Genomic DNA, 15,431 nt, shown 5'->3' with positions numbered 1-15,431 from the left:
AAAGGAGCGGGGTAGGGGTGAGAGAGGGGGATGGGGAGAGAGATGTGGGGGCGGGGGGGATGGGGAGGGAGAGGGAGAGGGGGAGGGGAGGAGGGGAGAGAGGGGAAAGAGTGGGGAGGGAGAGTGGAGGGGGAAGGGGGGAGAGAAGTGCAAGTGTGGGGAGGGAGGAGGAGAGGGGTAGGGGGAGTGATGGAAGAGGGACAGGGGGAAGGGGGCGGGGGAAGAGAGGGAAGGGGGTGGGGTAGAGTTGGAAGGGGGTGGGGGAGAGAGGGATGGGAGAGGGGTGAGAAGAGGGAGAGGGGGAGGAGAGAAGTGGAAGAGTGAGGAGGGAGGGGTAGAGGGGTAGCGGGATTGGTGGAAGAGGGACGGGGGAGTGGTGGAAGAGGAACAGAGGGGTAGGAGGAAGGGGTGGGGGAGAGAGGGGAAGAGAGAGGGGTGGGGGAGGGAGAGGGGTGGGGTAAGGGGAGAGAAGTGGAAAAGTGGGGAGAGGGGTAGGGGGAGTGGTGGAAGAGGGACAGAGGGGTAGGGGAAGGGGGAGATAGGGAAGGGGGTGGGGTAGAGAGGGAAGGGGGTGGGGGAGAGAGGGGTGGGTGGGAGAGGGAGAGGGGTGTGGAGAGGGAAACATAGAAATTAAGTGCAGGAGTAAGCCATTCGGCCCTTTGAGCCTGCACCACCATTCAATATGATCATGGCTGATCATCCAACTCAGTATCCTGTACCTGCCTTCTCTCCATACCCCCTGATCCCTTTAGCCACAAGGCCCACATATAACTCCCTCTTAAATATAGCCAATGAACTGGCCTCAACTACCTTCTGTGCCAGTAAATTCCAGAGATTCACCACTCTGTGTGTGAAAAATGTTTTTCTCATCTCGGTCCTAAAAGATTTACCCCTTTTCCTTAATCTGTGACCCCTTGTCCTGGACTTCCCCAACATCTGGAACAATCTTCCTGCATCTAGCCTGTCCAACCCCTTAAGAATTTTGTAAGTTTCTATAAGATCCCCCCTCAATCTTCTAAAATCTAGCGAGTACAAGCCGAGTCTATCCAGTCTTTATTCATATGAAAGTCCTGACATCCCAGGAATCAGTCTGGTGAACCTTCTCTGTACTCCCTCTATGGCAACAATGCCTTTGAGCATTGGGCATTGTGACATCACACGATGGAACGTTCACCAAGTGCTTGTGCTCCTGCAAAGGCATATGTAAATGAATCCATTCCGATTGGACATCTGTGAGCATCGGGCATTGTGACATCACACGATGGAACGTTCACCAGGGGCTGGGGCTTGTGCTGCTTTTATGGGTGAGAAGCCAGTTTATTTTTGAAATATTGGGGGGGGGGAGAAGGAATTGATTAAAAACGTGTACTTAAACACGACGAAATGTAATGAGGAGCGGATACTTAGAAAGAAAAGTGAAATCTCTACCGAAATGGAAAAGATGTCGGCGATTCTGCGTCTGGTTTCGGAGTTGCAGGGAATCAAAGGAAGAAAGGCGGCCGGCAGCCATCCATGTAAATGTATCCATTCCGATTGGACATCTGCGAGTATTGGGCATTGTGACATCACACGATGGAACGAATCAAAAGGCAGAAAGGCAGCCGGACGGACGGCAGGCGGCAGCCACAGACTTTTATATATTAGATAGATAGATAGATAGATGGATCATGCGCAGGCAGAGATTAGTTAACTTGGCATCATGTTCGGCATGGACATTGTGGGCTGAAGGGCCTGTTCTTGTGTTTTAAATGGCAACCTCCAGTATTCAGGCAAAACAGGTCTACTGAAACATTCCCCCCCCCACACCCCCCACTCCAGAGAACAACCCAAAATCAACATGGAAACAGGAAGCAAAAGGGTTAAGGTTTAATCTACATAGCTGTGAGATTTATTCAATGTTATCCATGTGATTCAGCTCACATTTCAGATAAGAGGGCAGCAGCTACAAGGTAATAATTCAAGTGGGTTCAATAACACTGCAAACCTTGAGCATGCATCGTAACAAGCTCAAATTAAAATTTCTTGTTGAAATCTTCCAACTAGTTATGCTGCAGAATAGAAAAACAAACATTTTTATTGCTTGCAAAGAGATCCTTGGCATTAAGGGTGGGGGGTGAAAAAAAATCATATTGGTTCTCAACGAGATGAATTTCCAAACTCTTGGCTTCAAAGGATGAAAAATAAATCATATGGAATGGTCAATATTGCTGCCAGGCTCTCCATCAGTTTTGTAGCAGTTACGGTGATCTATGTCAGTGAAGCAGGTTGGTTGGATCTTCACTGGTCGCAGATGTCATTTAACTTTACAGAGCTTCATCACAGGTCGACAAGAGAGGGAAGAGTCAATATGGAAACAAGTGACATGGTCAAATTCACCCAGAGCATAGCCTAGACGCCTGGCACGGTGTCACACTCTGCAAGGTGCCACTCGAGCGGAGAGCAGTTGGCAAGGTTTCACACAATGGCAAGCCAGTGGAATTAAATAGTTTTTATACCAGTAAAGAAGATACAGTGGTTCTATTGCTGCACAAAGCACAATTAGTTGAAAACATTACAGCAGTTACACAACCTCTCAGCTGCAACGTCAGGGAGGGCGTGGGAGGTCGTGGAGAAAAAGATTAACGTCATAAATAGCTCCTACTCACCAACCCCAAGCAAAAAACCAAAACCAAAATATGGATTTTTTTACTCTTCTTACTATTGTGGATCAGAATGCTGAGCGCACTCGAGGTAGTGTGACAAATATGAAATGTATAAAAACATATTTATATATCCTGGCAACCCACATACACAACCAGGACCCCATTTTACCAATAGTAAGTACATCACTAAACCGTTACACAAAGTGGGTCTGGGGAAAAAGCTCAAAACACTTTTTTATTTATTTAAAAAAAAAAGATTTAAACTACTTTAAAAATTGTTGATGCTGATCAGATAAGGTTGTAACAAATTGCTGTGCATGGTAGGGTGCGGAGGAAGTGGCAACGAGACAGGTATTTCATGAAGCTCATGAACATCACTGCCTGTTTAAGTAATCAGCTGTTCTGCTCAAAATTCAGAGCATAGTAACAGCATACCTGTTGTCACTTTCCCTTTGCACCTGGGTTGGGGGGGGGAGGGAGATAGGGGCAGATATTTTGTGTGCTCTACAGAAGGTATTAGGAAGTTCACCACACGTCACAAAGATTGTTCACCTCCTCCATCCACATATACATTAATATTGACGTAATCCCCCCCTTCAAATCAAACGGCAATGCAATTGTTCCCAGCCAAAGCAGGCAACTAACGATAAAGCAAGATACCAGGAAACCAAATAATTCCCAAACAACTCCTCTTTAAGCAGTTTTCAATTCCCAGCTGTTGCTTCTGCAGCGTGCTGTGGTGCCAGTGTGCACGATATAATTAGTTTGTGCCACACACGTCCCAAATATTCTTGTTCTAGTGAAAACCTACATTAAAAATCTGCGGGATATTGAGGCTTCGGCAATCCTTCCCATCTCTCCAAATGTGTTTGTAAAAGGCAAGGCTTCTTTAAAGATTCAACAATTTCCTTTTCCTTTAACACATTCTCCTTTAAAAAAAAAAAAGAAATACATCTTTTTTTTCACCCACTAAAAAAAGTCTAACACTACCATAGCTCATGAATGGAACGATCCATGAGTGTTGCTGACTACTCCAACAAACATAAGAAAAACCAAAGGATGACAGATGATAAAAGAAACAAGGAACCAAAGCCAATATTTCTTCATCTTTCCCAGCCAAGGCCTTATTCAATGTGACACCGTGTCCACAGTACTTTAGTCTGACGTGTCATGAAAATCTTTAAGCAGTGTCCTACGTCTCTGCTCTGCTATATGCATTTGGTTCTCTAGATCCTGAAATGCAAAGGAAAGAAAGGTTAATATATGCTCCAACTCCTCCAGTAAATAAATAACAGAATAAAGTATAAATTAAATTTATTTTTCTGGAAGGATGTTGCTAAGACTTGAAGACCTGAGCTGTGATGAGACAAGATGACATCCAAGCCAAGAGACTCTCTGCATGCTGGTCCCAGAAGTGGATCTGCAATTACACATTGTAATTGCTCCATCCTTTTAAACCTCTACTGCAACAGCAGCTTTACTGGACTTTATCTTGCACAAACATTGTATCCTTTAGTCTGTATCTGTTCACTGTGGATGGCAGGATTGTAATCATGTATAGTCTTCCCACTGACTGATTAGCACACAGAAGCTTTTCACTGTACCTTGGAACACGTGAGAATAAACTATAACTAAACTAAACTATAAGGAGATGTTGGGCATGCAAGGGCTTTATTCCTTGGAGTGCAGGAGGCCGAGTAGTGATCTTATAAAGGCATATAAAATCATTAGGGGGTGAATAAGGTAAATGCACCATCTTTTACCCCAGGGTAGCGAAATCTAGGACCAGAGGCCAAATGTTTAAGGTGAGAAGGGAGAGATTTAATAGAAACCCGAGGGGCAACTTTTTCCACACAAAGGGTGGTGGGTTTATGAAATGAGCTGCCAGAGGAGAGTTGAGGCAGGTGCTATAACAATAATTTTGAAAAGACAATTGGACAAGTACATGGATAGGAAATGTTTAGAGCAAAATGGGCCAAAAGTAGGCAGGTGGAACAAATATAGATAGGGTATATTGCACAGAATGGGCAAATTGGACCAAAGGGCCTGTTTCTGTGCATTCCTTTTCTCCAGAGATGCTGTGTGACCTGCTGAGTTGCTCCAGCATTTTGTGTCTATCTTTGGTATAAACCAGTATCAGCAGTTCCTTCCTACACAAAACCTGGTGATTTTGGATTATAAGACTGTTCCTTCCTCCGTGACAAAAAACATAACTTCCTCCGCCATGTCCACAGCATTTTGGGATGTGTAAGACCCGATAGCCTTACCAGTGACATTTGAGAAAGCAGTGGCCATTATTAGCTGCACTATAATCAACACACTTCTTACCCCTCGGTCATAACTGTCTGCTCGCTCCACCTTCCACGACAAATTCTCAATCTCCGCTTCCAGCTGCGCTTGCTGGTACTCAAACTGGAAAGATAAGTATATCACGTTAGTAAAAATAGTGCGGCTAGTGTTATGCTGACCTGCATAGAATCACTAATTTATTACATAGGAGGTTATCTGGCCCTTAAAAGCAGCAGTCATGCTTAGTCTCAAAGTCCTGTCTGATGCTCCATTAACATTAGGCTTAAGGTGACGTGGGAAAGATTTAATAGGCATTCAGCCCATTGTGTCTATCATTCCTTCTCCCCATATCTTTTGACACCATTACCAGTCAAGTATCTGTGAAAATCTCCGCCCTAAAAACATCCAATGACTTGGTCTCCACAGCCACCTGTGCAGGCTGTCTATTTCTCTTTCTAGTATGCATAAACCTTCCCCCTTGAAAACCTTGATTTTGTCACCTAGTGATCTTTCCTATTCCAAGAAGAACAAACTGAACTTTTCCAAACTCTCTCATCAACTGTTCCTCATTCTTGGCAGCATCCAAGTAACTGCCCTGACTACAGGGCAGTCACGGTGGCGCAGCGGTAGAGTTGCTGCCTCACAGCGACTTCTGACTGACCAACTGACTGACCCTAATCCTAATCCTAGCTCCACATTTTTATTTATCATTTTTATTTAACAGTTCACATCATAACTTTACAAAGATAAATCAATTGTAAAACAAAATTATCAGCAAGGTTAGCATTACCTTTATTCCTTCAAAACCTTGCTATTGTTTTGATGTAATTAGGTGGCAGCCATGATCCCATAGTGCTCGCTGCCTAGCTACCATGAAGCAAAGTGCGTGATTTGTCAATTGGCGTCCAACGCAATGTCAAACAAGCATTGATTGAACAATTACTACTCGGAAAATTTGAGGTTTTTCACATATTTTAAAAATATGTGCAGATTTTGTTCTTGACGAGTTTCAGTTATGATCTCTATCATATTTTTACACAATATGTTAAAAATTCAGGTAGTTACATGATTTAGGTCACGAACTTAAACGAAAAAGCACCTCAGCCTACAGCCTATTTGTGTCTATCTTCAGTGTAAACCAGAATCTGCAGTTCCTTCCTACCCATTATAATGTATCTGAGCAAAGTTCTTACCAGTTTCTTCCTGGGCCCAGACTCCATATAATAGGCGTATGGGTACGTATACTGCAAGGTGTACCGACACTTTAGAAAGACAAAATAATGATTAGAAGCTTATTGCCATTATGACAAAAACAAGTCATTCAGCTAGAACAGCTGCTGCCTCACAGCGCCATAGTCCCCGGTTAAATATGACCTTGGGTGCTGTCAGTGTGGAGTTTGCATGATCTCCGTTACCGTCTGGACTTCCTCCAGGTACTCTGGTTTCCTCCCACATCCCTAAAAATGTGTGTAGGTTAAATAGCCTCGGTAAAATTGCTCCTATTGTGCAGGGAGTTGATAAGTAGAAAGTGGGATAACAGAACTAGTGTGAACGAGTGGGCAATGCACTTTCCCATCAGATTGCCAGTATACTTTCCTGTCATTTAACTCAATTCAATCTGGATTACAAAAGGTAACATCTGTAATGTTAATAACCAATTTACTGCTGCCAATTTCAATTCATTAATATCCCTATCATCTGATGGGGAAAGAAAAACCCTCCACACCACTCTGGTAAGCAAGTACTATCGCAACATTTAAGAAACATTTAGACAGGTACATGGATAGGATAGGTTTAGAGGGATAAGAGCCAAACACAGGCAAGTGGGACTAGTGTACATGGGTCGGTGGGCGAGTTGGGGCGAAAGGCCTGTTTCCACGCTGTGTGACTATGACTCTAATGTGGTAGGCCATTAACTGACCAGCAAGCCACAGAGTGGCATCAAACTGCTCTCATCATATATATGAAAAAAAACTATCACCAGGTAGATTCTGATTTGTTAGGGAGGAAAATTGGGTGTGCCCATGTCATCTTAAGACATGTCAAAATTGGACGGGCTGGCCTAAAGTCTTATCAAGAAATAATCAAACGTTAAAACTCTTGCAAAGAGCTTGTCCATCGCAGGGCAAGAGGCTCGGTGGTAGCAAACGTGCGTGCATGCAGTCAGGAGGAAGCAGACCAGGGAAGAAACACTACTGGAAACCACCTGAAGTCTGACTGTAGCGGGTGAAGTATGGGTGAGCAAACCTCCTACTGGAAATCACATCATGAATCAAAGAAAAACAAAATGCTGGAGAAACCCAGCGGATGAGGCAGCATCTATGGAGCGACGGAGCTAAAGATTACCAGCATGTTCCCACACATAATTAAGCATGGGCAACAAATGCTGCCTCACCAGTAATGCCCAACATCCCATGAGTAAAAAAGGCATCTGGTATTTTTATGCGCATTATACCCATGTGCTCAATTCTGCTAGTGCTTGGACAAGCAGCCTACCTTGGCAAGCAGCTTGGCAGCATTCTGTAAATATTGCCAATCAATCCATGTTCCCAAATTATTCATAACTCGCTCCTGAATTTTTTCTTGAATCCGCTGGTATGTCTGTGCTTCCAGTTGCAGGCTTTTGTTGTGGTTTTCCCACTGCAGAAATAGGAAAAAGCCATTTAACAAGACTTTGGTGCCGGCGATCCAGATTCTACCCTAACTATGGGTGCTGTCTGTACAGAATTTGTACGGTCTCCCTGTGACCGAATGGGTTTTCTCCGAGTGCTCCGGCTTCCTCCCACATTCCGATGACGTGCAGGGTTATAGGTTAATTGGCTTCTGTAAGTTGCCCCTAGTGTGTAGGATGTGAAACTGGTTCTTAACATAGAACTAGCGTATGGGTGATTGTTGGTCACTGTGGATTCAAAGGGCCTGTTTCCATATCCTATCTCTAAAACTAAACCAAACTAAACCTGGTGCAGGAGGTATTTTGAAGCAGGTCAGGCAGAGTCTGCGGTAACAAACGTAAACCCTTTCTTTCACCGTCCAAATTCCCACTTGATAGGGCAGCATGCTTTTTGGAGAGAAATCCACTGCAATAGTCAAGATGATGATAGAATGTCCTTAATTAACAAAGATGGACACAAATGCTGGAGTAACTCGAGAGGTCAGGCAGCATTTCTCTGGAGAAAATGGATGGGTGACGTTTCAGGTCGGGACCCTTCTACAGACACTCGCGACCCGAAACTTCACCCATCCTTTTTCACCAGAGATGCTGCCTGACCTGCTGTTAATCCAGCACTTTGTGTCTATCTTTGGTTTAAACCAGCACCTGCAGTTCCTTGCTTATATCCTTAATTACCAGATTGCTAGAATTTTTACCCAAAGGTATTTAGAACACGAAAATATTCCATATTAACTGCAGGTTTGGGATTCAAAGCCATGCCTATTAAAATCAGAATTTCAATGCCTTCCAATATCAAAGAATGAGAACGTGCCTAATAGATAAAGGCTTCCAGGCAAAATACATTACACTAACTAGAAAAACAATATGTTGAGCCACTGCACCCATGGGATCATCCAGCAACAGTACAATTGTCCCTAAAGTGCAGAACAGAACTAGTATAAGGGTGATCACTGGTCGGCACGGACTCGGTGGGCCGAAGGGCCTGTTTCCTCGCTGTACCTCTAAACTAATCTAAACGTTCAGCAGCCTTGGAAAGTTGGTGGAAGGAATAGGCAATTTCTGACATCCATTCAACACAGCACTTACCCTTTCAAAATAGAACAAGTATTTCTTCAAGGCTTCCCTGGCCTGTGCCTGCTGACTCTGGTTCACAATGTCAGGATTCTCTTTGTACCGACTGCATTCATAATACTCGCTGCCATGGGTCTTCCAGTCTCCCAGGCACATCCAACAGAAATCTAAAATATAAGACACAGTGGTGATGCTCGAGAGAGGAAAAAGCAGCAGGGTTCAGGGGGAAAAACTAGGGAATGAGACATAGGATTTTTCTTGTCGAGATTTCACGATTCTATGATATAAAAAGCCAGGCCTTGTCAAATTACAATAGTACGTTACCACAGTGTTGCTGGTCAGCGTGGACTCGGTGGGCCTAAGGGCCTACTGGGGTCAAGGAAAGAGCATTCACGTTGTGGCCCTGTTTCCACCAATCTTTCCACCACCATGCACAAGGAGCGCAAGACAGACACCATTGTACAGATGTCGAGAAGTGTGTTCAGCTCTGGCAAGTGGACTCGATAAGAAGGGCCTGTTTCTGTGTTGTCTCTGTAAACTGAACCTTTCCCCTCTCACCTTAAATCTTACTAGTGCATGGAACAGGTCTCCTGAGCTACATGGCCTCTTCCTGCATCCATTTCATACGTACCATCGGTGGCAACAGGATGTATTACAACACACACAAATTGGCGGATTTCATGAACAGTTTAAAGCAACGCACGACTTTAAGGGGAGAATTAAGCAAGCAAGCCTTGGATATTTATGTAAAGCATAACCCCCATCATTTGAAGAGTGTAACCTGGTCTCAACTTCCAGTCTACAGAAATCAACATACATGAGCTGTATATGAAATGTTACATAAGAAATACATACATTAATTTGAAATGTTTATATCTGTTTTGGATGCATATTGTGTATGTATGCTTTAGAGTTTCTTACATGGCAAGTTCTGCAATGCAAGCATGTGGATGGTTAATAACAACTTCCCATCCGTGCCATCATTTACACTTTTGTTTGAGACTTTTCAAATACTACGGTTCCAAAGTAAAACTTCCCAAATTACACATCTTTCAAAACATGTCCAGAAGTTATGGAATGGAATACTAAAATACAAAATGAAGGGAAGCAATTGGTTCAATCCCGAGTCGCCTGTACCGAGTTTGTACGCTCTCCTCGTGATCTGCGTGGGTTTTCTCTGGAATCCCCGGTTTTCTCCCACGTTCCAAAGATTGTAGGTTAAATAGCTTGGTATATTTGTAAATTGTCCCTAGTGTGTAGGATAGTGCTAGTTTACGGGATGATCACTGGTCGGTGCGGAATAGGTGGGCCGAATGGTCTGAAAAGCCTGTTTCAACGCTGTATCTCTAAATGAAACAAACTTGGATTGCATCAATACTAAATACAATAAAATATTATACAGCACCAAGACGATTTCGTACATGGTCTGGTGCAAGAGGTCAAGTTGTTGCACTAACATGAAGATGTCAGGACATTAGCTCATAACACATGACAGCTAGGGAATATAAACATTTTAATTGGAATTTGAAAGCTTGCTTTAGTTTCATAGTCCGTCATACCAATGGTCATATTTAATGGTCATAAAATACCAACAGGTTCACCTATTCTCTCCAGGGAAGGAATCTGATCATCTGTTCATCTTCTGACTGACAGACATGAAAATCTAAACTCATAACCATCAAGATGGTTGTCTCATCTTAAAGGCCGTTAAGGGTGTCCAAAGCGAATCAGTTGTGGCAGCTGCACGCACATTCCTGAATGAGTAAATAATGAACAAATACTCGATACAATGCCAAAATATGTAATTCTTCGAATGTAACCACAAACTATTTTGCATCAACCGAATTAAGGTTTTATTCCAAAATCAATATCTCTAATACTTTGCTGGTATTAGAGATATCCACAGAATTCACAATTTGGAAGTCACAAATACAGATATCTCAAGGTTCTGTTTCTCTGAGGTACACAGTAATTGTATTTACAGGACCTATGCTTCTTATCCATGCAAATTTCTATATATATACACAACATACAATTTTATATTATTTGCCTTTATTACTTGACTCACCATGCTTGCATTTTGAACATTGCTGAAACAAAAAGAAAGAGATGAAAAGTAATAAAACAGAACATTTAGCACATTGGAATATACATAAAGCACACTGAAATGATGCACCGTTCTCTTACCATATGATTACACCCTCCATTTTTCTCAATGCAAATACTGCACTTAGGACACTGTAAAAAGTTAAACAAAAGCAATAAGAACCATGTCTGAAACAAATAGATCAATGTATTAAACAACTTTACCAAAGCAGGATTCAGTTTAGTTTATTATTGTACCGAGATCCAGTGAAAAGCTTTTGTTTGAGTGCTATGTAAGACTGTACCTGAATACAATCAAGCCATCCACAACGCAGAGATAAAGGATAAAGGGTACAGCATTTAGTGCAAAATATAGCATTGAGGTCTGATAAAGTCTGATTAAAGATAGTTGAAAGGTCTCCAATGACGTAGGTGGGAAGTCAAGAACATCCACCATCTGACGAGAGAACCATTCAGTTGCCACGTAACAGCTGGGAAGCAATACAAAATTGGAATACTTAATAATTCAATATTCCATCTTTTAAAAATGATGCTTGAAACCCGACTTCAGAATGCCAATATTAAAGAAGGGGTTACATATGTCAACAATATGACTGATCTAATTAAACAAGGGGTATTATACAATGAACTAATAATTCAGCTCACTCAGGATTTTGGATTTTCAGGACTACTGGATGGTATTTCTGTTAATATCCCACATTTTTTTTTAAAGGTTACACAATACTGTAATATTCTTTCCAGTGAACTCAATAAGTTTCAGTGAAGCTTGGAAACCATGGTCAGTGAACATTTCAGGGAAATGTGGGAGACATCATCTGGGACTCGGGTTTCTAATTATTGGACATAAATTAAAAACAGCTACGTAAGATGTACTGGTTATAAGAAATATTTGTTTTTTAAAAAGTACCTTTCATGTCTTTCCTAGAGTTCCAAAGCATTTCCGAGGCAATGAACTATTTCTGAATTAAAGTCACTGCGATGACAGCAGCTTATTGAGACTCCTGTGGCTGTTCCCCTCTTAAAATAAGTGTACAATCTTGGTTACTGTCGGAGGCAAGGCCTCTGAGCAGAAAATGCCAGCAACACCAGATCAACGGCATCCCTAATTGCTGTTGTAGAGTAAGGTATGTCAAAGCCGGAAGGAAAGTCCAGTCCTAAAACATTATTTTTCCGCCAGAGATGCTGCCTGTCCTGCTGAGTTACTCCAGCACTGTGTGTCCCTCTGAGGCAGGGGTTGGCAACCTTGTTCTGCATAGGGGCCGGGTGGCATGTCTGTGATCGGATGGCGGGCCACATCAACCACGTGTTCACATAGATCCCGCCCCCATCCCGTCCCGGATGGCAGGCATCAAATCATGTGTTCACATAGACCCCGCCCCTTCGAGGACGCCACCCGAAGCACTGGCCCCTAGTTACGGGCGCTCACGAACGTGGCGTGCCTACGGTCCATTGCCTTGGCTCTGTCCTGAAGCCGGTGGCTCAAATACTCACACGTCCCCAGCCTATTGACAACCTCGATCCAGACAGTGAAGCCCAGACACAGATGGTGCGCGGCCGTGCTGGCGGCTTTGCGCAGGACGCGGTACAGCCAGAGCTCAACGGCTCCACAATTGTGGCCGCCAGCGCAGGCCTCCTTGCATCACCGCGCATGGGCGCCTCGGGCCCGGGAGGTACCGAAGATGAAGGAGGTCTGCGGGCCGGATGACTACGGGGAAAAAAATATGCCTGCGGACCAGATGATTCCGGGTTACGGGCCGCATTTGGCCCGGGGGCCGTAGGTTGCCGACCCCTGCTCTAAGGTATATCAAAGGTTAGGCGAGCAAGTGTGATAACGGACACTTTAGTCAGCGGTATTTCTGTGTCCACAAGCGAGACTCCTGGACTGTGTTCCCTTCTTAACACGAGGCTCGGAGCAGGTACAGGACATCCCAGGAGCAGAGGGTGAACAGCCCAGGATTATGGTCCATATTAGTACCAATGGCACAGGCAGGATGATGTATTTTAAAGAGAGTTTAGGGAGTTAGGTAGGAAGTTAAAGAACAGGACCACTTGTGTTGTAGTCTCAGATTTACTCCCTGCACCATGAATCTAGCAAAAAAAAAGGGAAAAGAGCACTGTTGAATGTGTGGCTTGCTGCAGAGAGGGCAGGTTTCAGATACATGGATCATTGGGCTCTCTTCCAGAGCAAGTGGGAACTGTACAAGGAAGAGAGTTGCACCTAAACTGGAGGGACAGCGATATCCTCAGGAGTAGAAAGAAGGAACTGGAGTTACTGGTTTACCAAGGAAAGACACAAAGTACTGGAGTAACTCAGCGGGTCATGCAGCATCTATGGAGAATATGACAAGTGACATTATGAGCCCCAAACCAAAATATAATCTATCCATGTTCAGGGATCCTGACCCGATGAGTTACTCCGGCATTTTGTGTCTATCTTCACAGGGAGCTTTGCTAACATTATTTGGGTGTGTTTAAACTAGTGGGGCAGTAGGTCAGCAAGTCGAGGGATTGAGAAAACAGGGGCCAAGGCAATTAAGTCTGAAAGGACAAGTCTGATGGGCTGAAGTGTAGTTATTTAAAATGCAAGGAGTAATACATGTCAGGCAGATGATCATAGAGCCTGGATTAATACATGGAACTACATTGCAGTAGTTACGCTACTGATGAGGGAAAATTCTATTGGATTCACGAGATACGATTCGCATGCACAAAGACACGTTGACTTTCCAGAATGCAAATCCTGTCTCTCAGAAACCCTTCCAGTAACTTTCTCATCAGTGAAGTTGGTTCACCAGCCTGTTGCTCCCTGTGTCCTTACAGCCATTCTTGATTAAGTCACAGCATTAGCCACCCTCCAGCGTTCCAGTACCTCATCAGTACTTAACAATGATACAAATATCTCTGCCAAGAGCCCAGTTATATAGCCACAGATCAAGCCACAGATCCTCCAGCAGTTTCTTTTTTGGTCAAGGGAACAGCTTTGCCGGCTACACCCTAAATTCAGTGAATAAAAACATCTCTGATAGACTAGACCATTACACAGAGGTGCTATCTCCTTACGTCTTTTGTATGCGCACTGATGTAATTTGCAGTTTCCGAATCATCAGCACATTTGGTGAGCCACTTTTTAATCGTGTGACAGTCAGTGGGAGCATGGTACATCTGGCGACACTTGAAGCTGCAAGAAAATAAAATCTGGTTAGAACTCAAATAATGTTGCCGCTTCCAGATTTAATCAGGTAACAACTTGTATTAAAGTGAAGCATTTCTAATATGTCCTCAAAAGAACATAGGATAGTACAACACAAGACAGGCCCTTCGACCCACAATGTCTATGTTGAACATGATGCCAAGACCAACCCTTATCTGCCTGCACATACTCTATACCCCTCCATTCCCTGCATATCCATATGCCTCTTAAATGTCTCTAAAGTGCCAATATCGTATTTGCGTCCACTACCACTCCCAGCAGGGCATTCCAGGCACTCCCCACCATTTGTGTACAAAAAAAAAAATTTGCCCCTCACATCTCCTTTAAACTTAGCCTCTCTCACCTTAAATCTATACCCTCTACAAATTAATGTTTCCATTCTGCAAAAAAAGGTTCTAACTGTCTACCCTATCTTTACATACTTCTATTGGTCTCCCCACAACCTCCAGCATTCTAGGGGAAACAATCCAGGTCTGTCCAATCTCTCCCTGTAGCTAATACCCCGATCATCATTCCAGTAATTTTGAACTTCTGCACATTTCTAAAGCCTCCAAAATGTTCCTGTAATGGTGCGACTAGAACTGTGAGCTATGCTCCAAATGCAGCCTAACCAAAGTCCTTTATAGTTGCATCATGACTTCCTCTTACAATCAATGTCCCAACTTATGAAAGCAAGCATGCCATTTGCCCTCTTTATCACTCTATCTACTTACGTAGCCACTTGCACAGAGTTATGGACTTGAATCCCACAATCCCTCTGTACATCAATGCTGTTATGGTCATGTCATTAATTGTACATTTTCCCCTTGCATTTGATTCCCAAAGTACACCTCACGCTTGGATTAAACTCCATCTGCCATTTCTCCACCCATTTCATTAGCTGGATACTTTGGCAGCCTTCCTCACAGTCCGCAACCCTAGCAATCTTGGTGTCATCTGCAAACTTACTAATGAACCTGTCTTTGTTTGCGTACAACTAATTTATATATATCACAAACAGCAGAGATCCCAGCACAGAAGCTGCGGAACTCCACTGGTCACAGATCTCCAGCCTGAACATCGTCCTTCCACCACAACCCCATCTTCTAACCATAAGCCAGTTCTGGATCCACACAACCAAGTCACTGTTAACCCCGTGCATCTTAATCTTCCAGATCAGCCTCCCATGGGGGATTTTATCAAAAGCTTTAGTAAATTGCATGTAGATAACATTCACTGCCCTACCTCATCAATCACCTTTGTCACCTCCTCAAAAAACCCGATCAAGTTAGTTAGACACGACCTGTCGCGTGCAAAGTTACACTGACTGACAGTGCCTAATTAACCCATTCTTCCAAATGGGAGTAAATCCTGTCCTGAAGAATCGTCTCCAATAGCATCCCTACCATTAACACAAGGCTCACAGGCTTATAATTCCCTGGATTCTGCCTACTTCCCTTCT

General features: G+C 43.6%; 1 protein-coding gene across 1 annotated transcript in view; it reads right to left on the bottom strand.

Annotated features, from left to right (window-relative positions):
• Nucleotides 1–1,859: 1,859 nt before the first annotated feature.
• The window catches only part of arih2 (ariadne RBR E3 ubiquitin protein ligase 2), a 55,695-nt gene continuing 42,123 nt past the window's right edge, over nucleotides 1,860–15,431 (bottom strand). The window contains exons 8-15 of the mRNA XM_033037020.1: nucleotides 13,840–13,957; nucleotides 10,861–10,911; nucleotides 10,742–10,763; nucleotides 8,689–8,840; nucleotides 7,428–7,571; nucleotides 6,125–6,193; nucleotides 4,971–5,054; nucleotides 1,860–3,875 (exon numbers count right to left, since the gene is read on the bottom strand). Coding sequence (XP_032892911.1) covers nucleotides 3,798–3,875; nucleotides 4,971–5,054; nucleotides 6,125–6,193; nucleotides 7,428–7,571; nucleotides 8,689–8,840; nucleotides 10,742–10,763; nucleotides 10,861–10,911; nucleotides 13,840–13,957 — 718 coding nt within the window. The 3' untranslated portion in view covers nucleotides 1,860–3,797. The remainder of the gene's footprint in view (nucleotides 3,876–4,970; nucleotides 5,055–6,124; nucleotides 6,194–7,427; nucleotides 7,572–8,688; nucleotides 8,841–10,741; nucleotides 10,764–10,860; nucleotides 10,912–13,839; nucleotides 13,958–15,431) is intronic.

The sequence above is a fragment of the Amblyraja radiata genome, chromosome 18 (genome assembly GCF_010909765.2).
Source record: "Amblyraja radiata isolate CabotCenter1 chromosome 18, sAmbRad1.1.pri, whole genome shotgun sequence".
In the NCBI taxonomy this organism is placed as follows: Eukaryota; Metazoa; Chordata; class Chondrichthyes; order Rajiformes; family Rajidae; genus Amblyraja; species Amblyraja radiata.
This window is presented reverse-complemented; position numbering and strand designations above follow the sequence as displayed.